At 45.5% G+C, this 24,723-nt stretch overlaps 1 protein-coding gene across 1 annotated transcript; it reads right to left on the bottom strand.

The window, feature by feature from the left end:
* Positions 1-1,944: 1,944 nt before the first annotated feature.
* FIGLA (folliculogenesis specific bHLH transcription factor) lies at positions 1,945-13,995 on the bottom strand. Its single transcript, XM_037047832.1, has 5 exons — positions 13,795-13,995; positions 10,982-11,134; positions 8,983-9,207; positions 2,284-2,317; positions 1,945-2,023 (listed from the first exon to the last, which is right to left on the bottom strand). Exons 1-5 carry the CDS (start codon positions 13,993-13,995, stop codon positions 2,001-2,003), a joined length of 636 nt encoding a protein of 211 aa, XP_036903727.1. The 3' UTR covers positions 1,945-2,000.
* Between the last annotated feature and the right edge of the window lie 10,728 nt (positions 13,996-24,723).

Genomic DNA, 24,723 nt, shown 5'->3' with positions numbered 1-24,723 from the left:
GGAGATGTCTAAGAAAAATATTGAAGGTGCAACTTGGTTCCTTCTTAGTGCTCATAGTAAAATGCAAGAGGAAAGAGATGAATTGAAGAAAGAATTATTGAACAAAAAGGAAGCAAAACTTGGAGGTTTGGGGAATTTTCAGCCTACCTATATCGCAGAAAGTGAGAATGCTGGGGCCGGAGCGTGCACTGAGGGTGTAGTGGGACAGCCATTTAATAAAGAGGTCATGGGTACGGCTCCTACACTTAATCAGTCATCTCAGCAGAGGCCACGAGAAGAGATGGGATTATACAAGAAAGACACTGCCAGTCTTTCTTGGGGACAGAAACTTGGGAACTAAAGGGGACAGAGAAAACAGGACAGAATGAAGGCAGGCGTTGGGTGGACTTCCTGGGTTCTACAGAACCAGATCATAGGTTGTAAACATGCACTATTGGTCAGAGAAAGAGTCTGACCCCAAAGGCAATTGGTCAGAGATCACCGGGGCTGCTGTTCTGACCACAGGCCCAGGAGGCAAGCCTGTCCCCTCCTGGTTTCAGAGGGCAGGGCCATCATTGCAGAGGGGGGAGAGAGAGAGAGAGAATGTGTTATGGCAGGAATGGGGAGTGATGCTGCCAGCCCAGGGCCTCTGTGCAGATCTAATGAAACTTGCCTTGCTAGGTTTGAGATGTGCCTGGGACCCGTCATCCTTTGCTCTTTCCTATTTCCCTGCACTGGGAATGTCTACCCTATGCCCATTTACCATGGTGTTTGGAAGCACCTGCTTTCACAGGTTCACAGCTGGAGAGGAATTTTACTTCAGGATGAATCATAACTAGAGTCTTACCCATAGTGGCTTAGATACTTAGATGAGGCTTTGGACCTCAGACTTAGAATTGATGCTGGAATGCGGTACGACTTCTACAGCTGTTGGAGTGGAACAAATGTAATGTGCATGTGGCATGAACATGAATCTGGGGAAGTGAAGGGCAGGATGCTATGGACTGAAATTTTATCTCCCCAAAGTTAGTATACTGAAAGCCCTATTCCACAATGTGACTATTTGGAAACAAGGCTTTCAGGTCATTAAGGTTAAGTGAGGTTATAAGGGCTGGACCTTAACCCAATAGAATCACTGTCCTTATAAGAAGAGGAAGAGAGACCAGAGCTTGCCCACCTGCACTAGCTCTCACCATGTGGAGCTAGAGAGAAAAGGCAGCCAGCCCTCTGCAATCCAGGAAAATCATCCTCACCAGAAATCAAACCTTCCAGTCCTTGCTCTTGGACTTCCCAGTCTCCAGAACTTTGAGAAATTAATTTGTTACTCAAGCCACACAGGCTATGGTGTTTTTTATGTCAGCCAAAGCCAACTGATACATGTTTTGTGCCTCCCTTTCTCTGTCAGTAAAACAGGGATAATTGTGGCTAGCTTGGACAGTTGTGATAAAGTTAACGTAGGTAAAATATGGAAAGCAGACCCCCGTGTATATTAAGTGCTATGTCTTTCTGAGTGAGCATTATAAAGATGAAGACCACCTCTATGCTCCCGGCACTTGGGGGTCTGACGTGCACAAAGGGGCTGTATGGCCTTCGCTGGGTATTGAGATAACCCTGAAAATTCTCATTCCCATTGGCTAGTAGTTACAACTCCATATTCTTCTAGCTTTAATTCGTATTCATTCTCAAGGTTAATTTCCCCAGGAAGGGTAACGGTCACTGTTCCTGAAAACAGGTGAAATGGAAAATATCAGGTGTAGGACCTGAGAGGATGAGAACGGAAACTTCCTCTGCAGGGGTTGAGGAGCAAGAGTGAAGGCCTAGGGCCCTGAGGCTTCCTTCTTCATTCTTGCTCCTCAACGTGTGGAGTTAAGGAGGAAATAGAATTGAGTAGATGTGTAACAAGCAAGTCTGTTTAAAGGGTGATTGCATACTTCAAATTGTCACAAAAAATGTTTTTAAAGCCTCCAAAATTTTAAAAAAATGATTTATTTGCCTCTAGAAGATAGGCCTGGATCAGCTCTTTACTTTTCATATTTGGGTGAGCCTGAAACACAGAAGAGAATTTGTTGTAAATGGCTAAAGATAAGAACAGACAGTTCACAAAAGAAATATTTAAAAAGTTGTTCATTTCATTAGTAATCAAAGATGTTTGAATTTAAAGACACCAGTTTTTTACCCACTAAAATTCTATCATTTAAACAGATCCCACTGTTGGCAAGGCACAGCCCGCTGACGAAGCAGCACGCCCACACGGCTGTGGTGTTACCGACTGACACCATGCATCGAGTCACCGATTGTACCCACCGTGACTCAGGAGGTCCGCTTCTGGGAACCTGTCCTTTACGAAAAAATACAGAAAGAGCAAAACACATCAGGTTATTTGCCATGTTTATGAGAACAAAAATCTGAAAAATATTTAAATGTCCAACAATTAGAAAACTGTGCCATTTAATAGGCCATTAAAACTTGCAATCCAAACTCCTGGTATATACCAACCTCTAATTACGCCCATGATAGAATTAGAAAAACAGACACACAGTGGTATCTGTCCCATGATGACTTCTTAATTCAAAATGTTCGGAAGCATTTTAGAATATTCCCATCAGTGGCTTTACTAACATCATTTTGTATCTTCTCAATTTTCTGAAATCTCAAACAGCATACAAATGCAGAACTAAAAGATAAAGTCACTCAGATCACGGTTAGGCTGTTTGCATATTGGAATCCAGATGTGTATCACTGTGGATAATAAAACACCAAATGCTTTCATTTGGTTGAAATGTTTTATCTGTTTTCTAGTCCGCTCCCATCCACATTTCCAGGGTGAGTTGTGTTAGAAGGCAAGGCTGGTAAAGGACTTCCTTTGTCCTATCGCCCACCCTCCTTTGACTCATTGCATTTTGGGCGAGTGACTTAAACTTCTGTTCCTTAGTTTCCTGACATGTAAAAGGGATATCATTGTTTATACACCATAGGTTGGTCACAAAACTAATAAGTTATAGGCACGATCTGCCAGGAACAGTGCCTGGGACAGCAGAAGTATTAATAACTTCTTTTCCTGACCTTGATCAAGCCTTTTCACTATACATGGGATCAAGCTTTCTCGTCTTGAGTTTAAATTTAGCTTTAGATGTTCTGTTTTAAAAGTTTCTACAGATCTAGAATGTTTTAAACCTAAGAGACAAGTGCATGTATCATTGTGTTTACCTGAAGGTTAAAGGATAATTTAATCTTTTTAGCCTATATTCTAGTATATTACAGCTCATTGTCTTAGTGTGTGTTTGTCTTACCAGTTACTTGGAAAATTCCAGGAAGGTGATGTTTAAGTATCAGAGTATGAAAATAAAGTTTATTAATTTTATCTTATTCTCACAGTTCATTTTAAAAATGCCTGTTGGCCTCATCTAAGTCAAAGAGTTAGTGGACCAAGAAGAGTCTGGTCTGAGGAATAGAAACCCAGCTTGCTGCTCACCTCCTTTCATGAGGCAGGTGCATGGTTGTTAGTTGGATGGCTAGACAATCCCACATCCTCCAATGCACCTTTCCCTCCACCCACTGAGTCAAGGCTCAGGGGCTGGGATGCGCAGTGGGCAGCAGTGTGGACTTCCACCAGAAGTCCTCACTCACTCAGCTTTGGAATTCAGTTTCCAGTTTAACAAGAGTCTGAAAAGCAAGGCTCTCATTTGAAAGAAGCTGACTTTGATGAAAAGACGAATGAACGTGTGAGCTGTGGTGGGCCAGAGCTTAGATAGCTGCTCATCAGGTAACCACAGAGCAGGGAAGATGAAAAAAAATGGAGATGCAGGTTGAAACGGCAGGACATGGTTATTCAGAGGGGATGAAACTACTGCGTAGAAGCTGCCTGATCCCTGGGAAGGGGCCCTGTACAGTGACACCCTGGGCCTTGGCCAGGGAGGGGGAGGAGTTATATAAGAGAACCCAATAACTTTAAAGTAGAATCTGAGGAAAGCAAAGATGTGCACCCATTATTTTGGATGTAGCCTCTCAGAGTTGTTTAGTGACCACATGACTGAGGCCTCTGACCAGATATATGGGCCCAAGGGCAGCTTCATAGTCCCTTTGAAAGTGGCAAAGCCAGGGAGACCAGAAGAGGCCTGGGTTCTGAATGCGGAAGGTCTGGCAAGTCAGACCTAGGGAAGAGAGCCGCAGTGCAGGGGAGGGGTGTGGACACCCACAGCAGGTGTCAGCTCAACAACACCCAAGACTGGGGGCCAGAGGGAGGAAACACATAAGCCCTTCATTCCAGCCTCCATGGTGCGTGCGTACACTCCTCACTGTACCCAGAGGAGCAAGAGGAGGAGCGGGGTGATCGCTTAAGAAGCAAAGAGCCCCATAAGGATTTTTAACACTAAACTGTTTCTGTATTTACCCAAAGAAGATGTACCTAATGGGACACAATAGAGAGTTCTTCCACCATCTGAGTCATAATGATGTTACTGGATTCTCAAGAATGAGTGGAGTACCTTGTAAAAAGTAAAGTTACCCTTCTTCTCCTCTAAATGGTGCTCATAATTGTTGATCCTACTCCACTGCATGGAAGGCCAGAGTGTAGCATCATGGCCACAGCCTTACCATCTCATGTCCAGAGAGCAAGCCATTCAGATAATCTTCCAGAAAATTAAGCTCCTTTATAATGAGCAGGGCTTTGGCCACCAAGCCCCATATAGCCTGTTTCTTCCCTTAGGGACCTGGTTCAAATTGCAGGATGCAGCAAAACTTGGTTTCTCTCATCTCAGAGGACCCCCAGTGAGGCAGGTGCCCCAGGTGTGTCTTCCACAACAAAGTTGTTGGAAGGATACATTCCTGGAAGAAGAAGTCTTCCAAAAAGAAAGAAAGGGATCAAAGAGGGCCAGAAGAGTTACTAAAAATAGTTAAATTGTATTTAAATCTCTTACCCTCCCACCAGAAGATCTACCTTTAATACCATGTCTTTGGGGCCCATTTTGTCCCTTATCTGTTCTGGATAACCCAGGATTAGAAGGAGGGGAAAGGGTAGAGGGTGGAGATTGGAAGGACACACTGACCTCCGCAGGTGCCAGCTTAGGTGGTCCTAACGTTTGATTTTCTGCTACCCCAGGGAGCCATCTGTCCAAGGATGGGCAGCAGCACACCAGAGAAGTCACTCCTGCCTCTGCCTTTGAGAGAAACTTCCATCCAGTTATTGGCACGCTCCCCTATGTAGATGTGGAACCTTTTATAAAACCGATAAAGATCCCTTCAAAAAGTCCACTGGAATAGATGAGGGCTTACTTCAACTAATTTAACCACCAGGCCCAAATATGTCAGTGAAATAGAAAAGAAATTATTTGCTTTCTCAAGTGTTGCTTGCTGACAGGGATAGGAGCACAAACCAGGTGGAGATCTTGCCAAACACAGCAAACTTCACACACAAACACGCATGTGCACACACAGCACACCAAACCCCACTTCCATGATGGAGTCAACCTTTGCCCTCATGGAAAAACTAAAGTTCCAATGAAAGACCTCTTTCTCTCTCTCTCTCTCTCTTTCTCTCTCTTATTTGTACAAAGAAAAGAAATTTGTTTTTCCTCTTTTTTTGTCTTAATCAGATTTGGCCTTGAGAGTCTTTCCTGGGTGCTCTCTGGGCCTCTTCCCAAGCAGGGGCAGCCTGGGCAACCCTCCGTCAGTGGTGGCATCACTCCATGGTTACATGGGTCCAGTCCTGTATGTCCCGGATCTCGCCCTTCCAAAGTTCCAGAGGGAATGAGCAGCATCTGTGTCACCATGGTACCAAACCCGAAACCCAAAGTGTAGAAGACACAATGACACCCCAGACCCCAGTACAACCACTGCCATGGCCTTCCCTCCAGGCCTCGGCATGCTGGGACTGGGGCTGCAGAGTTAAACACCTAGCCCGCTGAGGTAGCAAGGCCTTGCAGGGACGGACAAACTATCAAGAGGGAAGTTCAGAATATGGCCCCTAGGCTACCAGGCAGCACTGGGGCAGACGGAAGTGCTTCCCAAGGAAAAGCCTAGACCTAACCCACTGCCGTGGCAAGATTTTCCCTAAAGCACATAGCCACGACCTGGGGGAAGTATGAGCAGGAAGACAGACACTTCCAGACTTTCCCTGGGTGCTTATAAATTCATCCTAACTAGTCAGACTATCACATTTTAGACCTTAAAATGCCGTTAGAAGAAATGTCCTCAGTGATTACTTTCACAGAGAGATTCCCACGACCTTCAGAGGAGGCAGTAGACTGAATCTACCACCCACAGTCGTCCTTCTCTCAGAAACGCTTTCCAAGGAATGGTCCTGTGACAGGCCAAGACTCAGAAGTGTATGGTGGCGACAAATCAGGCCTCATAGCAGACACTGTGCTCACTCGCATCTCTTTTCAGAGCCTTTCTGACCCAGCACAGTTGGCACCTCCCTCCAACGCTGACCGTGGTCTTCCTCCAGAGACACAGCCTCTGCAAGATCACAGGCAACTCTGAACAAAATTCAGAGCCTTGAGACGCATGAAATGCCTGAGTCACAGCCACAGGTGACAAACAGAACGAGTAAACAATGGTAGGTTACTGAACATCTTGCCACCCAGCAATGCCCAACTCCAAAACAGCAAACTCTTACACCTGGAAGTCCAGTCCCAAAGGAGCCTCACCTGGATCTTGCCATCAATGCCTATCCCCCCCAAGGTCAGAGGCTGTGGCTTCACACGGCCCACAGCCCTCTCCATCCACACACATAGTCGTGCTTGCTGATTCCGTCCCCAAGTGAACCTTGCCCGAGAAGTTAATCTCCACCTCTGCCATCAGCAGATTCTTCTGTGCTTCATTTGGGATTTTGCCTCCCAGGAACTGCTGAGCTCGCACAGCCCATTCTGACCCCATCCCCAAATCTCCAAACACGGCCATCTCTGCCAGCACCAGGATTCCACTCTTCAGACCCTCTCCAAGGGCAGGAAGGGATAAATGGACACCAGGTGGGCAACTCACTTTCAAGTGTGCCAGGGGGAAAGTTCCTTGTACTATGCCTTCAACCTTTTTACGATGGGTTACTACTCCAGAATAAATGCCTTTATTTCAAAAAATGATTTGAACACCAAAGAATGAGAAACCCTTGAAAAAACTGATGAAAGCCTAGCACACTTCTGCAGAAAATGATACTTTTTGAAAAATCCAGGCCTTAGAAGGCACACTTGACAGAATTTACATGCATATATTAAATATCTCAAATGGATTAACTTTTTTTGTTCATTCTAAGAATTAGCACACTCTTCTGATTAACAACTTAAACTTGGTTAGCCAAAAGACTAAAAGTGAAGTGCCTTTTTCCCTTTTAAAAATAAATTTCCAATCAGAACTTTTGTTTCCTAATGGAAAATGTGAATCTCCACTTTAAGCCAGTGTGCTAATAATGGCCTATTTCCTTATCCTTGGAAAATGTGGATGTCCTATCCTTGCTGCTGGTGTGGTCAGTGTTGCCTTGCTGTGCCGCCAGGCGCAACAGGACTGGCAGAAATGAGCAGCCAGGGAGCTCATGGGAGGGTGCCCACCTGATAAGGATCCACAGGATTAAATGCAGATAAGGCTCTTGCTTTAATACCTATTAAAATTTACATTTGTGGAAGCATTATTATTATCAACTTAAATAGCCAGGTTCAAGTTTCAGCTGAGGTCCTATCTACACTCTTTTGCTCTCAGTCATTTCCTGTCAGCTCATGTAATAGCAATAGGAATTCTGCCTTCTAAGGGCTGACTGGCAAGGGAGGGTTTGTACTTCAAATGGGCCAGAATTTGAACATCTAGACAGAGCAGGTGCACAAATGGAGTCCTTAGAAAAGAGTAATCAAATCAGAAGTGGGAACCAAGGTCAGCCAGTCAGCAGGAAGCCTGTAAGACCTCAAAGCAGAGTGGAGTGTTGGTGAGAACCATGTGAGAAAACCCAGAGCACTTGCTATAAACAGAGCTAAAGTATCTGCAGCTCATTGTTGATTGCTCACCAATCAGTGCTGATCACCTGGGGTGAGTCAGGCAGGCTTAATAATGTATGTCCAATTGGACACTGACATGCCAGGTACTGTGCTAGACACTTCACTGACGTGATGCCTTTTGAACCTCACAGTTATTTTATGTACAAGGTAGGTACAATGATCATTCCCATTCTACAGATGAGGAAACTGAGGAATGGAGAGATTCAGATTAAGTAGTTCACCCAAGGTCACACAGAGAGCAAGTGGTGGGACCAGGGTTTGAACCTCAGCCTTCTGTCTCCAAAGCCTACACTCAACTGCTATGCAAAACTGTCTCCCACTACCAACCACCATTTGTTCCTGCTGCCTCTCACATCAGAATAGGTGAGCTGCTTGTTACTGTACATTTAGTTCCAGATTCTTGACAAGCCTTTCTTATTTCAATAGCAATCATGTGGTAGGTTGGAGCCAGGGGTCTTGTTTGTAGAACACTGAGACATATCAAGAACCAGAAGCCCACTTTCCAGACTTGGAGAAGCAGGCTGCTACTCTGAGTGGCTTTGTCAGCTTGGCAGAGTAATGAGAGCTATTACAATAAACTCCTTCATTATTACTTACAAAACGCTGTTTTCTAACAAGGCCGATTATTTTAAAAGTTGTGTGTGTGCGCACACAAGTGAGTGTGCGTGTTTGTATAAATTATCACCATGCAGCTTTACATATGGTAATCTAGTTGGTACTTATTTGTCTACAGACCTCAGAATCCAGAAAACCTTTTGATGCATTAACTAGGATCATAAAAATAAGTTTAATCTATGTTACACGATTCTGGAGAAGTTGCCTTTCCCTTCAGCTGTTACCAGTTAATCTGGGGACATAATAATAGATCTTCGGAACTAGCAAACTCCCCTCCCACCTAGGTGCTTCCACAACATGATCTTGTTTCCATCACGGCTCAGCATGGAAAATAAGCACACACCTCAAGGGAAGCACTTTGAGGGGGGTTTTTGACATCTATATTGCAACTTGAAAAGAAACACTTTACCAGATTCCTGGTTGGGGAGGTAACTCCAGTTGCAGACATCAAGCACTGGCAACAAGCGTATGCTGACTCACCACTGCCACCGTCTGCCCAGGGCCCTTTCTCCTCGCTCTTCGAGCCCACAGCACAGCTTGTGTGTTGGGTGTTGTTTCTCAACAGCTCGTTCGCCAAGGACATGTGTGGTTCAGGAGCACTGTTCATATAACTCTGATGATCTGAGTCTTGTTTCTAGAAACCATATTTAGTTGTCAAACAGTATGGCTGTCAATTTTGAAAATTTGAATCAGTATATTTCAAAGTTTCATTTGTGTGATATGGGCAATGCTTAAATTATTATGGAGAGAAAAAAAATTACTCAATAGATTGTTCTCCTATAGCCTTAAAATGTTGTGTAATAGGCAACTGCATTCAAAATATTATAGCACAGAATAGATCCTGTGTTTTAATGAATCCAGCCAAAACAAAGCACTTCTGTTACACAATAAACATGCGAGAAAAAAACTAAGGCAGCCACCTGCACATTTGCAAACTCTACAACCACACTACCACCCAGCCGTCTACCTTGGCCAATAGGACAACCCATTCCCACCACCGCACAATGTGTCCTCCCAGTAAGTCACCTAAGTAGGACTAGCAGACAAGGGAAAAAAACACCTAAAAGTATAGTTATACCCTTGGCTATTTCTGCCCGAAGTGTTTAGAATTAGTGTTTCTCTACTAGTATCTGTCCTTCTTTTCTGTCCCTAAACATGGTCCCTTTGCTACATGGAAAAGACCTTTACTGGTTCTAACAGCTTCTTTCTTTTCTTCCTTTTCTTTCTTTTTTTTCCTTCCTTTCCTTCCTTTCCTTCCTTCCCTCCTTCCTTCCTTTCTTCCTTTCTTTTTCTTTCTTTCTTTCTCTCTTTCTTTTCTTTCTTTCCTTCCTCTTTTCCTTCCTTCTCTTTCTTTCTTCCTTTCTCTCTTTTTTTTCATCTTTCCAATCTCAGACTTTCAGGTCAAATGGTCTTGAAGTTTGCACTTCCTTCTGCTTAGACTCCAGACTTTTAGCAATAATAATCCCTCGGCCCCCTAGGAGCTGGCTTCCAGGCCATTCCTATTCCACAGCTTAAATGCCGGGTCTGGCTGCCTTTCCAGGCCTCTCAGGAGCTTCCACTACTTTCCACCCTCAGATTTTCAAGATTCCCCCATTCCTGACTTTAGGACCCATCTTGCTCTCCCCTCTACCTTCCTGTCACCTTGTCTCTGACGGCTGCTCCTTTCTCCTGTCTGTGATGTCACTTAGGATTCATGTCTGAGGCCTTTCCTCTCTCCATATTTTACTTCTTCTGATGACTAATTCATTTTTAGGCCTTGAAGGTTTGTCTCTCCATGGAAGGAGTCCCTAAAACCAATCTGCACCATCTATTGTCTAATGGACACTTCTGCGCTGTGCACCCTTGTAACAATGGTGACACTATGGTGCCTCACAGTTTGCAAAGAAGTTTCATTTACGACATTCCACTAACTGGTCAGAAAATCCCACAAGACTGGTATCCCGAGACTATTGCTATGCTCTCCAGCAAGGTCATCCCTTAGGGAGGGTCTCTCCCAAGGGAGGCCTCTTCAGGACAGAAATGCCTCTTCTTTTCCGTGTCCTGCCTGAGGATTTTCCCTGAAGAGAAGCCACCACCTGAGTGCGGGTTGTGGAAGCCTCCGTTCCTAACTCAGCTATCAAGGCCCATAAAAGATTCAGCAGTTAGGAGCTCGGGGTCTCAGACAGTGACAGGAGGGAGGTATGTAGATCAGGTCAGGAGCTTGGCTCCACATCTCACACAGACCTGGACTCAATCCCCACTCCTGGCATTTCATATCTGTGCTCTGTTTTCTTCCTGTGCAAAATGAGGACCGTAAGTAACTCAGAGAGCTATTATAAACTAGCTGGAACATATACATAAGTTGCCTGGCACACACAAAGGGCTCAATAAATGATGGATATCCTTGTTCTAACTTCTTAAACCTTTACCTCAGAGTCTTTGGCTCCTTCCAAAACATCGCTGAGAACTTGTATGTATTCAGTTGCACCTTTAAGGATATCAACTTTGCTAGGCTTTCTGCTTTGAGGAAGAAATGGCACCAGTGTCTTCAGTTTGGCAAAACCACGGTTGAGGTTTTTTATCTGGAAAACAAAAAGGCACAGTGAAACACACAGAAGCTAGTTTGCTCAGACATCCCCCAAACCACGGGAGGGGGCTCTGAAGACTCATTTCCACAGCTCTCCTGTCTGGGTGGGAATCTTCAAAAGCACATGCCAAAGAAAAGCCATTCCACTGGCAGTGGCCCCTGGCCAGGAAGGGAAGGGGGAGTGACATCAGCTCGGCACTGTGGGCAGACAGGCTGGAAGGAGTGTCTATGTTCGCTTGATCTCCTCCTTGTCCTCTAAGAACACACCTGCTGCACTGTCACGTGGGGGTGCTGGGGAAGTGGCTAAAAGCTCTAAGTCAACACTGGAAGATTTAAAGCCCAGCTCTACCATTCAGCTTTACAAGAGTAAGTAGCATACTTCATACCACCAAGCCTAGGTTTGCTTATATGCAAAGTGAAAAATACCCATCCTGTAGCTCTTGCACTTTTTGCCCAGCCCAGTAGATGGTTTAGAGAGTTAAGAGTTCAGAGACTCGGCATGATAGTGAGGCTCGAAAGGTAGAATGAAATGCCTTTTTAAAAAAGTCTCCACGGTCTAATTCCTCAGCTCTAAAGCCTGAAACTCTGATGATCACCCCCTATGGGACACATTCCCTGAAAGAACTGGCTTCCACTATACCATAAAGCCAATATACTCATTCACATAGTGAGCCCTCTCCACCCCACATCAAGGCAGACAATGGACCAAGAAACATAAAAATACTGAACTTTAATAATCAAAAAACTACAAATTTCCCTGGCTGGTGTGGCTAAGTGGATTGAGTGCAGCTTGAGAACCAAAGGGTCAGGGGTTCAATTCCCAGTCAGGACACATGCCTGGGTTTTGGAACAGATCCCCAGTGGGGGACGCTCAAAAGGCAACCACACATTGATGTTTCTCTCCCTCTCTTTCTCCCTCCCTTTCCCTCTCTCTAAAGATAAATAAAAATCTCTTAAAAAACTATAAATTATAACAGAAATTAGATACCATTTTTCATATACCAAGCTGGTAACACTTTTGTTTTATTTGTTAATCATACCCAGTTCTGAAAATGGAAATGGGAACAGTCCTATGTCTTATTAAAGGGGATTAATTTCCTAGAAAGCAATTGGGTGACTTGTATCAATCTCTATTATTGAGATTGTATATATCCCAATAATTCCACACCTAGAATTTTATTCTAAAGCAATGAGCAGGCATGCACATAGATTTATATACCAGTAAGAAGCTGCAAAAATAGCATGTATGCTCTACAATAGGAAACTGGAGCATATATATATATATATATATATATACACACACACACACACACAACTAGAAAAAAAGACTGGGAGCATACACACAAGAAAGTTCATAGTCATTGTGTTGTGGGTGTTTCTGTTCCCTATTTAGTCATCTATATTTTTCAAGTATATTAATTGTATCATTACAAAGAATAAAGGCCATTAGTTTTAAAATAGGATGAATTCTCTGCAGAAAGCGATTCCTTCCTGGTTGGAAGGCCCACATAAAATGCAAATTATCGGGTCAGAATCTAGTTTAAGGGTGCATCATCACAGTAGATCACAGAGTTATTTTCACGAAGAGTCTAGTGCCTAGTAAACCCGTGCTTCTCCACGCCTGCAACTGTCCCAACTTTCCATTAAGTCTTTCTACTCTTCCTTGGTCCTTTCTCTGCACACCCTTTCCCAGGCAAGGATCCTCCTTCCATCACTGGGGCTACATTTCTAAGGGGAGAGGGTGTGCAGAAACAGGGCCCTGCACAACTTTCTTCTCGAGTCCCAGACTAAATGGGCCCCTGCCTCTTTCACCACTCACTCTTCTGTCCCAGGACCCTTCTCTACTGCGACCCAACCCAAAGACTGAGAAGGGATCAAAGGGGACCAGATCTGACAAGTTTGGGGCCAGAGATTGGTTAGAGATACTAAAAGCTACCAGTAGATGCCGCTCCTACTACAGCCCACAGGACCGTCTGGTTGGCGATTCGGCACGAACCCCGTCTGACTGGGAACGGAACGCTTACTCCCTCCGGGAAAGCAGGTCGACTGGGAGTCTAGGTGTACGTTGGGGACTTGTTTGTTTGTTTGTTTGTTTTTTGTAAAGAGTAACTCCCATTAGGCCCTGCCCGCCCCATTTGCGCTTGGAGGTAGAGATGCGGAGCACAGGGAAAAGGAGTGCAGAGAGCCCTGCGCACCCAAGCACCCACCCAGCGCCCGCGGTGGTGAGATTCCAGCGCAACTCCGGTCTCTAAGTTTCGTAAAAGCACCTGCTGAGGGGAGACATTTTTGAAGTTGTCAGGGGCCTTCTCAGCTCTTCCCAGGAGGGTTCCTGCCCAAGTCCAGGTGGTTTAGCACGCGAGGTTCCCACCCCAGGGCAGCGAACGGGCAGCTGGACCAGGGTGGAGCGTAACAAGGCCACTGTCATTCTCTCAGGCCAGCACAGGAGCCGGCCCTCAGCAGCCAAAGCCGCCTCCGGGCCCCGCGGGGTGGGGTGGGGGGGGGGCGGTGAGGGGGTGCACTGGGACCTTGCCAGGAGTTCGGAAGTGGGTAGCAGGTGCAGGGGAGAGGAAAGAAAGTCATTCTTGTCCCGGTGCGGGGTTCTGGGGCGGCCCGGCCCGGATGGCCCCGGGGACCCGCGCGGGGCAGGGCGCTCACCCGCTCGCGCTCCTTCGCGTTGGCCACACGCCGCCGCTCCAGCACCAACTGCAGGTTCTCGGTGGACGAGTAGCCGCCCGAGGGCAGCCGCTTGAGCCGGCAGATAGCGGCCAGCTGGGGCAGTGGCCCGAATTGCTCCCGCAGCACGTCCTCCAGCACTTCCGCCGGCGCGGCGACTACGAAGCCGGGCAAGGGGTCCATGGCGGCGTGCAGGTCCCAAGGCCGCCCGGGCCTTTCATGGGGGGCACCTGGGGCCGCACGAGGCCCGAGAGGCCGCCGGGGGCGGGGCTTGGACCACCTGCTCCGGTTCCCCTGCGGGGTTACTGCGAACCTCGTCCCGGGAAGCCGGTCCAGGAATTGCATTTTAACAAGCTGCGCCGGTGTTACGGTAAAAACAATCACAGACGGTACTGGTTCTCAAAGTGGGGTGCCCACTGGGATCGCCTGGGGAGTTTTGTATGTATATTTTAATCCACTTACTTGGGTACCAATCCCCAAAATTCAGTTTTAACCATTATGAGTTGGGCCCTGAGCTTCTGATAAAAGCGTACACATGTATGCAAACACACATATGTACATTTGCCAGAAAAAATTGATGGATACACATAAAACTTGATTAAATTCGTTTTGAAATTAAAGTTGCAAGAGCAGCAACAAAGAGGTCCTGTATCCTCCTCACCTAGGTTCCCTACTTGGTAACTTTTTTCACCTTTGCCTCATCCTCCTCCTTCTCTCTGTGAATATTCCCATTTGTGTTATTCTTTTTCTAGAGCATTTTCTCTGTCTTGCCCGGTCTTAATGACCTGGACAGCTTCAAAGAATATAAGCCTTTTATTCTGTAGATGTCCCCCAGCCTGGGTTTGTCCAATGTTCCCTCCCGCCTAGATCCAGGTTGTGTCCTCTTGGCAAGGACTCCATAGAAAAGATTCGGGGCTTTTCTCAGTGCATTGCATCAGGGGTTATGTGATGATGACCTGTCCCTCCACTGGTGATGTTAACCCTGATCACCCAGTCAAGGTGGCATCTGCCAGGTTCTGTCACCATAAATTGGCCAGTGTTTCCTTTTAATGACAAATATTTTGTGAGGAGATGTCCTTAGCATCCCCTGCTGACTCCTGCCTGAATTAACCACCATTCTGATCATTGCGGAAAGGTTAGCATCCTGCTGTTGGGAAGAGCTTTCCCTTCTTCCCATTAATTTATTCATTTTGTATCCATCAGTATGGGCTCATGAATTTCTATGTTACTCAGTAAAGTGTAATTCATTCAGATCATTCTTTTAATCTCAAAATGTCTCAAGTTTGGCCCATGGGAAACTCTTCAGGCTGGCTCTTCGGTTCTTTGATGTGACACCATCATTCTTTGAGCGCTTTTTTACTGGTGCCAAGAAAAGACACAACACGTCCCAGGTGCATCTCAAACTTTTCTAGTCCCAGCCTCAGAATCAGTCAGTTCTGCATTTAGTGAGAAATAGGATTCAAAAACCATGAGTACATGCTTGATTGTTCATTCCTTTTAGGATGTCATTGCTTCTAAGCCCTTTTGCAGGCAAAAAAATATATATACATCCATATACACAAAAGCATACACACACATACAGATATACCTATCTCTCTCTGTGTGTGGATGGATAGATATATTTAAAAGGCATGAGTTTACACTAATACCTCCAACTCTAATCCAACACCTCAGGTTTCTCCCTAGTTTTCCCCTTTCCTTACTTATAACTCCCCTCTTTAATAATGAGAAACCCAACTCTGGTTATAGCTGCGGTGTATTTACTTATTTGCTCAATTCTCATGGACAAGCTATGTCCTAGTCACATCAGCCACCTCCTCAGCCTCATCTCCTCCTGGCTCCCACCATGGCACAGCCTCCAAGGGAAGGGCAAGGAGAAGAGAAGAAGACACACCAAGTGTTCGACCGGGACGCCCTTGTCAGTGGGCCTGGGAGTGGGAGGTGTGATCTGTGCTTTTCAGCTTCTATCTTGCTTGTATTTTTCATCATAAGCATGGGTCACTTCTATAATTTTTAAGATATGTAATTTTAAGAAGGAAAGCTATTTTAATACATATTTTATGTGTTTTAAAATATATTTTTGTTTGCTCTAAGTTCATTTGGTGTTGTCTGCTGGGAGGCAGATAGAAGGCAATAGGCGCAAAATGTGTGGGAATGAAGCTGAAAATGGAGATTGTTTACCCATTTACTTAACTTTTCTTGATGATAAAAAGAACATTATTGAAATTATTCTATTTTGTTGCCAAACCCTTGAGTAGACCAGCTGGTGTGCATCAAGAACCCAGTGTGAGAAGCTCAGACTTTATTCTTTCATACTTACTTTTCTTCATCAAGTCCAACTACAACTTTTTGGCCTCGTGGCTCTTAGATTGCTCCACTGAACTATCTGTTCTGATGGAGAGTAGTGTGAGCTAAGTCATTACGCCTGTTAGGGACTTAGCAAAGAAACCTTGCCATCATCCCATAATGCAATGATCTAATGACAGAAAAAATGTATTTCTCCTTCCTCTAACAGTGTGAAAGGCATAAGGCAGCAGTGCATCTCTGCCCCTCATGGTCACTTAGGGACTTAGTGACTTAGGGACTTTGTCACTCATGGTCCTCTTAGGGGCTTAGATTCTTTCTAAATTTTGCTCCTCCATCATTGCTCCTGAGTGTCATTTCCAAAAGTGGAGCTGATGCCGCATAGGGATCAAGCCTCACAGCAGCAAAGTCCCAGGCCATTCACCCTGGTCAGGGTTCAGAGCAGGATCAGAAACTGTCCTACGCATACCAAGTAGATACCAAGGAATTTATTTCAGGGACTGAGGTGCTTACACAAGTACTTGGAGGACTGGAGGAACAGGGGAAGCTCTGAGCTCAAAAACACACATTCAAACCTGCAGACCAAGGAGCAAGGACCATGCTCCCACAGCTGCCACTCGACCCCCCAAATCTGGGAAGGGGCCCTGGAACACTGCTGCAGAGAACGTCCCCACCTCCTGGCTTCTCCACAGGAAACAGACAAAAGGACAGCAAGGTGTGCTCTGCCTCACTTCCATGCTCCCATGCTAGCAATCTCACACACCTCTTTCTAATCAAATCACCTTGATTGACATCCAGAAACCTGGGTACAAGGGGTTCTGGAAAATGGAGCTTTGGTCTTCCTTGCTTCTACAATGCAGAAAGGCACCCTGGAGAAAGAGAGCGAGGACGTTGGTTGAGACAGCCAATCCATATTATCTTCCTCCCTGAGACACAGAGAACTTGCTCCTTGCTCCAACTCATGCCCCCGCAGGTTCACCTCATCGATCCTTGCCTGTTCGTTACCTAGAGGCCCTGCTGAGAGGAGCACCCTCTCCTACATCTGCCATCCTGGGTACGCTATGGAGCCCCGCATGACACCAACCAGATTGAGGCTCAGACACAATTCCCTTAATCTTAGCTCAGTCAAGACACAAAGGAGCTGCTAAAAAACAACTTTAGTGAGAGAATGCAAAGAATGACATTTTTAAATGTATCAAAAACTTCAAACAGACATGTCTGCATGGCCCAGAATTCCCATCCAAATTAACTAAGCAATACTATTATTCATATTTACATGAATTTGTATTATTATTATTACGTATTATCAAATAGTGTGTACTATTTTATCTCACTATATTCCTGAAAATTAGACTTAACTTCCATTGTACAGATGAGAAAATCGATGCCAGAGAAGTTGAGTGGTTAGCCAAGGTCATGCTGCTGGTCAATGGCAAAGCCAAGCCTAGAAGCCAGGCTTGCTGCCTCCACTGTAGTTCTTTTTCCTCGAGGTCTGAGTGGCCTTCCTCCTTAGGTCACTAAGCCCAGCCCCCCACATCTGGGTTGGCCCTGTGCCCCTGCACACAGACCCTGCTTCTCTCTAGAGGTTCTGCTTGCCTTCCCTGGAGGCTCTTCCTCCCCCGCCTCAATGGGCATGAACTAGGGTTAACCCTGGCCACATCACGAGCAGGGTTAACAGTAAGTCAGAAAGTGCTTTTTCGCCAAGAATAGAGAAGAGGAACAGACCCACAGCTTTTGTCCCCAGGAAGCTAGTGAAAGGTCATTTCCTCACAGGGACACTCAGCTCAGTGATCGTCATTTGTGCTGCTGTAAGTCTGCTCCAGTCAGTAGCCACGAGCTCTGCCAAGACGCAGAAAGATGCCTGGTAGCCTCACAAAGTGGCAGGTGGAAGCTTAGAGCCCTGTGGGCTGTGCAGCCTCACAAAAGAGCATCGTCCAAAATGTTTACTCTCCTGGCTGAGAAATTGTTCCCTGACCCTAGGAAACCAGGCCTGAAAGGAGATGTCTATGGCTTCTCCTCCCTATGCTCTCCCCCAAATCACAGTGTGTAGACCCGGCCTCTATCAGGTTGGGATCTGATAGCCAGAAAGACTAGGGACATTGGCTCTGGGGAAAAAGGCTGTGGGCATCCAGGTGCCAACAGCATGGCTCATGTGGTGACAGGACCCCAGGATTAATTGTGGGTTAGAGGAAAGAGTTTCTGTAGCACAGGGGTTCATAGGTCCTTTGGGCAAGTCATTCACATTTGAGGCCTCATCTTGCCACTTGTAAAGTGGAGATTGTAACAGAACCTTCCGCAGAGTTGTAGTGAAGAGTCAGTTAGGCTTATACAAAGGGATCTGTGTGCCACGCACCATTCTAAACTTGTTATAGACAGTAACTTTCTGAGTCCACACAACACCCTTAAGAGGAAGGTACTCTAATTTTCTCACAGAAGGAAGGAAACACAAAAGTCAGGTAACTGGTTTTCCCAGCTACAAAGGGGCAAAACTGGGATTGGACCTAGACAGTCTGGCCACAGAGCCTGGTCTATAACCACTGATCTCTCCTGCCTCACACGACTCTCACAACCCTGTAAGCGATGGCTGCAGTAACAGAGACAATTTGTGAACCAGATGGCACATCCAGAAGCTTGACCCTTGTACACACAAACCCAAAGTGGCCCATGCGAGGGGATGTGCTGAGTGATGATGCAAAAGCTGCTGTCAGAGCTGATTGAGAGGACACCGAGGTGCAGGGCTCAGTTCCCATGACCTGGTGGCAGACATATTGAAAAAGGCTCATTGGGGCCATCTTGAAGGGTAAGATTACAACAAAAGCATGGCTTAGAGAAGATTCAAGAAGAAGTGGGATGCAGCTGATTCGGGGAGGGGAGGGGTAGCTAAGAGGCACATCTGTGCTGTGAATACCCTGCTGCATAGACACTTGTCCTGCAGGAGGAAGCCTTCTTGAGGCCCAGATGGCAGGTCCCTTTTCTGTCCTAAATCACCCTTCCTAAGAGTAACCCAGGCCTCCTGACTCTTCTGTGATTTTTCCTGGGGCCTGGGCCTTTCACTGATAGTCCGGTCCCTGGGGTTGGTTGGCTTTGAGCTGCAGGAATTACTGGCAGCAGATAGAGGTAGACAAGGATTTTTCTGGTAGACAAGGTATAGGCAAACCGAGGGGGTTGGGCCAAGGCCCAGGCCCAAATCTGGGTACAGTATGTGGGACCAAGTGTTGTAAGAATTCAGGAGCATGGAGGGCTGGGGCATCAGTAGAGGACACTTGCTGACTTTCATCGTCTTCAAAATGCTGTGACATCTCCTTCCAAAATGTTTACTCTCCTGGCTGAGAAATTGTTCCCTGACCCTAGGAAACCAGGCCTGAAAGGAGATGTCTATGGCTTCTCCTCCCTATGCTCTCCCCCAAATCACAGTGTGTAGACCCAGCCTCTATCAGGTTGGGATCTGATAGCCAGAAAGACTAGGGACATTGGCTCTGGGGAAAAAGGCTATGGGCATCCAGGTGCCAACAGCATCGCTCATGTGGTGACAATTGTCACAGCCTGCTACTGCCACCAACACAATCCACAGTCACCAAAAGGGGCAGCTATATAGGGTTTCCACAGCACAGGCAGGGTGGGGGAGGCCCTCCAGGGTAACAAGCTGACCACTTCCCCTGCAAGTCAACAGAGGACTTCACTGTTTCATCAGATGGCTCCACTCAGTCTGTAGACAACTTAATTCCTGTGCTCTCTGACTCCCTCTAGGGAGAAAGGGCCAGGCCGGGCATGAGAATTGACCCTGGAGTGTGAGCAGGAGAGAATCTTTCACGTTTATCTGTTCCTGTTCCATCAGCTGTAGACCCCAGAACTGGACTGAGAGGAAGGGCTGCCTGCTACTCCAGAATGTCACCTCCTCCCGTGTCCAGCCCCACAGGACTCTTTTCTGTGGCTGTGAGAAGGGGCTGGGTGTCCTAACTACCCCTGCTTCCTGCTATTATACCAGTTTCATGAGGGCTGGGACTTTTATCTGTTTGTTTCACTGTTGAATCCCCAAAACCTAGCAGCGTGCTTGGTGCATAGTAGGGGCACAATAAATATTCCTTGACTGAATAGTGATAAAAAGCAAAATTCTTCAACTAGATTCGGTGATTATGAATCCTTAGATGTAAAAAAAACTGAAATACATCAAAAGCTATTAGAAGTACAAGAGTGTGCCAAAAGAATACACATAGATAAATGTCAAACATGAGTGTTCTTAAAAATCCCCTTAGACAAATTGATAGGTTGAACAGACATATTATATATGAGGATATAGAATATATGAATGACAACAAATGCCTAATCTGTGATATATGCCTATGGAATATTTGTAAAAAGTAAGCATACATTAGTCCACAAAGAAAATCACAGTAAATTTTTTAAAAGTAGGACATATTATTTAACACTGGCTCCTACTTTTTTTCGTATAAGGCAGGAAAACCCGTTATTTTTTTTAATATATTTTATTGATTATACCATTACAGTTGTTCTATTCCCCGCCTTCAATCCCCTCCACTCGTACCTTCCCTCCCCCACCATTCTCCCCCCCTTAGTTTATAACCATGTGTCTCAAGTTCTTTGGATTCTATATTTCTCCTACTATTCTCGCCCTCCCCCTATCTATTTTCTACCTACCATCTATGCTATTTTCTGTGCCTTCTCCCCCCTTCTCCCCCTCCCACCCCCCTGTTTCTAACCCTCCATGCGTTCTTCATTTCTATGGTTCCACTCCTGATCTAGCTGTCCTCTTGGTTTGCTTTTGTTTTAGGTGTGGTTGTTAATGACTGGGTGTTTNAGGTGAGTGTCCCCTTATCTCTTGCTGCTTCTAGAATTTTCTCCATTTTAATCTTGGGTAATGTAATTATGATGTGCCTTGGTGTGTTCCTTCTTGGGTCCAACTTCTTTGGGACTCTGAGCTTCCTGGATTTCCTGGAAGTCTATTTCCTTTGCCAGACTGGGGAAGTTCTCCTGTATTATTTGTTCAAATAAGTTTTCCAGTTGTGGCCATTCCTCTTCCCCTTCTAGTACACCTATAATTCGGATGTTGGAACGTTTAAAGATGTCCTGGAGGTTCCTAAACCTCTCCTCATTGTTTTGAATTCTTGTAACTTCACTTTTTCCTGTTTGGGCATTTCTTTCTTCCTTCTGGTCCACCCCTTTGATTTGAGTCCCTGTTTCCTTTCCATCACTATTGGTTTCCTGTGTATTTTCCTTCATTTCAATTAATTTAGCCTTCATATGTTCCTCTAATTTGTGGCTAAAATCAACCAATTCTGTGAGTATCCTGATTACCAGTGTCTTGAATTGTGCATCTGAGAGGTTCACTATTTCCTGGTCACTTAGAGTTATCGGCTCTGGGGCTTTGAGTTCTTCTTGAGCCATATTTTGGTCTGTTCATGCCTGTTACGTATGAGGAGCAGAGCCCTAGGTGTTCACCAGGGCCGGGGGACCCAGTCGCTGGGTTGTGACGCTGCATGTGGGGGCGGGGACAAAGGAATGCAATGGCGGGCACCCTTTGCTTCCTCCCACCGCCCCCGCGGGCCGCATGATTCGTCCCACTGCTTGCGAATGTGCAACCGCGGTCAGCCGCTGCTGGGTTCGTTGCTGGGGGCTGCGCGATCCGTCTCACTGCTCACTCCCACCGTCTGGAGCCCTCACTGGGTCCGACCAATGCTACCCCACATGCCTGGGTGCCTGGGGTCGGGGGATCTTTCCTGCCCAACCCCACTCCGCTGCTGCCTCCGCCCCTCTTACCCGTCCAGTAGAACGGTTCGTTGTTGTTGTTGGACTTCTATATAGTTCAATTTTCTGTTCTTTGGCTGAGTGTTTGTTCTCCAAACCTTTGTTGTATTCAAACTTGGTTGTGGGAGAAGGCACGGTGTTTCCACCTACGCCTCCATCTTGGTGGAAGTCTCTATATACCATAATTTTTTGATCCATTCATTTACTGACAGGCACCTAGGTTGCTTCCAGCTCTTGGCTATTGTAAATTGTGCTGCTATGAACATTGGGGTGCATAGGTTCTTTTGGATTGGTGTTTTAGGGTTCTTAGGATATAATCCCAGCAGTGAAATTGCTGGGTCAAAAGGCAGGTCCATTTTTAGTTTTCTGAGATCATTCCATACTGTTTTCACAGTGGTTGTACCAGTCTGCAATCCCACCAACAATGCATTAGGGTCCCCTCTTCAGGACCCCTTCTTATTTAGAAAATAACCTCTGGTGATTTGAAATTGAAGGAAAACTTCCTCTACTTTATGGAAGGTAATTATCAGAAATCAACAATAAGTGACATAGTATAAAACTAGAAATAGTCACATTAATGTCAAGAACAAGACCAGCATTCCAGCTATTACTGGTACTAGGTAACATTGCTCTATTTGTTTTACCAACTGGAGAACAAAAGAAAAAGATATAAGGTTATAAATTCCAGTTATCATTACTTCAAAGAAATTATCCAGAAAACCCCATGCAATTAACTAGAAAAATATGTAAGAACTAATCAGAGCTCGTATTGAATACATATTGAATATGTATGTATTCAATAATGTAGTTAATACACTATGATATCCTCAATATCATTATATCTTATTAGAGAATATAATGTTTCCAGTTAAAAGAGTTAGAGTCAATACACACATTTATGTCTGTCTTCCCCAAATATCTACTATAATTATAGCAAAGGAATAAAAAATAAGAAAAACTCATAATGACAAAGAGAAGAATCAACAGCAGACAAGACATTTCAACAAAATTTTGAAGCTGGCAGTGGGTAGATGAGTGGGAGCTGACTCAGCAGAACCAAGAAAATGGAACTGTCCTGCAGTCGTAGGGGTAGTGAATAAAAATCAGGACAACCTGGTAAATTCAGAACTCAGAGGTACCTGTCACCTGCAAAGGTAGGGCTGCAGGGCAGACTGAAAACAGAAGAACTAGCTTACTCATACCCTCCTCCACCTTCTGTCACCAGGAAACACTGAGCAGCTGCCTACACCACAGAAGGGCAGTTTGCATCCAGAGAGGTCTGGCCAGCAGACAGGAAGCAGGGGGAGCAGGGATCTCTATATCAAACAGGGAGGTGCCCAGCCACCTTTTTCTCTGGGGCCTATAGACTGCTGGCAACTGAGCCTCTGTTTCCCAGGCAAAATATTGAAGAATTCCTTCCTGAGGAGTCTTCCGCAATGCTTGGATGAATTGAAATCAGAGATGCAGGGATGCTCCAGCGGAAAACCCATCTAGCTGCTTCATGCAGTAGAACCTACCGATCACCAAACTTGTCCCACCAAGATCTAAAAATTTTCAAAATAGGTAAAGGGGGGCTTGCCCTACTGAATAACCAAACATAAAATGACAAGAGATACAATGATGTGCTTCCCATAAAGGAAAAGGGAACTCATTGGAATGCAATCAAGAGTCCAGAAACAAACTCATAAATTTAGTATTTGAAAGAGTTGACTTTTCAAGTGAGTGGAAAAGAGTATGTTACAGTTTAATGATATTTGAGAAAATCCCAGATGGCTTAGTAACATAAAAGTAAAAAAAATAAAGCTACATAAAAGTACTAGAAGAAATATACCAAAATGTTATTTCAATCCTAGGACAGAGGAAGAGTTTCTGAGATCAATAAAAAGCTAAGAAGCCATGAAAGAAAAGCACAAAGGAAAACCCAAAAGAAAATATGAGTATGGAAAGATCAAAGCCTTGTTCGGCCAAAGATAACATAAAAGATGGAACAGGTTTCCATTTCTGATTATAATGGAGTAACTGGACCTGCCCTTTTGCTGTAAGCAACTAGAAAACTGGACAAAATATGTAAAACAATTGTTTTCAAACAGTGGACAATAGACAGAGCAAAACTGTGATTCAAGTTCCTGGACAGTGAAGGAGACTGATGAGCCCACAAGCCGCTCTGGGTTTCTTCCTGAAGGCTCGTTTCAGACCTCAGAGCAGGGAAAGGGGTCCCCACATGGGGCATGGCATTTGCACAAAGCTGGAGAGAGAAACATGGGAGTTTGGGGAGACCGAGGGTGCTGGCGTTCGGAGAGGAGTGTGAAAGGGAGGGAGCCACACAGTGACAGCTCTCCAGAAATTGTAAGTTCCCCGGTGTTTGCACAGGAGGCACTCCCCCAAGCCAGGCAAAGAACTGCTCTGGAAATTCTGACTCTAAACGGAGCTGGCAGAAAGCTGGGTCCCTGGAAGGGTGAATGGGACTCAAAGACAAGGCCAAAGCCAGTCATATGGCTCTGAGAATTAACAGTCCAAAGATGAGACAAGGCCAGACGCAGGAAAGAAACACATTTTTGGAGTGGTTTAAAGACCTGGGAAAATGCAGCTCCAGCCCAATCTGCAACGAAGGAAGTGCAGGGAACACCGGGGTGGCTGTCACTTCCTGGTAACTTGGACCCTTTGTGGCATCCCTGTCATGCGCATTAAAGCTCTGCTGTTTTGTTTTTTTTAAATGAACTAGATATTCCTAGCTATAAAGCCCTAAAATAAGGATACACTTGTTTCAGGGCAGAAGGGACAGAAAGAAGAACCAACCCAGGGAGAAGAGAGTATGGCAGCTGTCACAGACACAAGCACAAAGCC

Source organism: Sturnira hondurensis, unplaced genomic scaffold (genome assembly GCF_014824575.4).
Source record: "Sturnira hondurensis isolate 20B ecotype Veracruz unplaced genomic scaffold, ASM1482457v3 Scaffold0006413, whole genome shotgun sequence".
Lineage (NCBI taxonomy): Eukaryota > Metazoa > Chordata > Mammalia > Chiroptera > Phyllostomidae > Sturnira > Sturnira hondurensis.
This window is presented reverse-complemented; position numbering and strand designations above follow the sequence as displayed.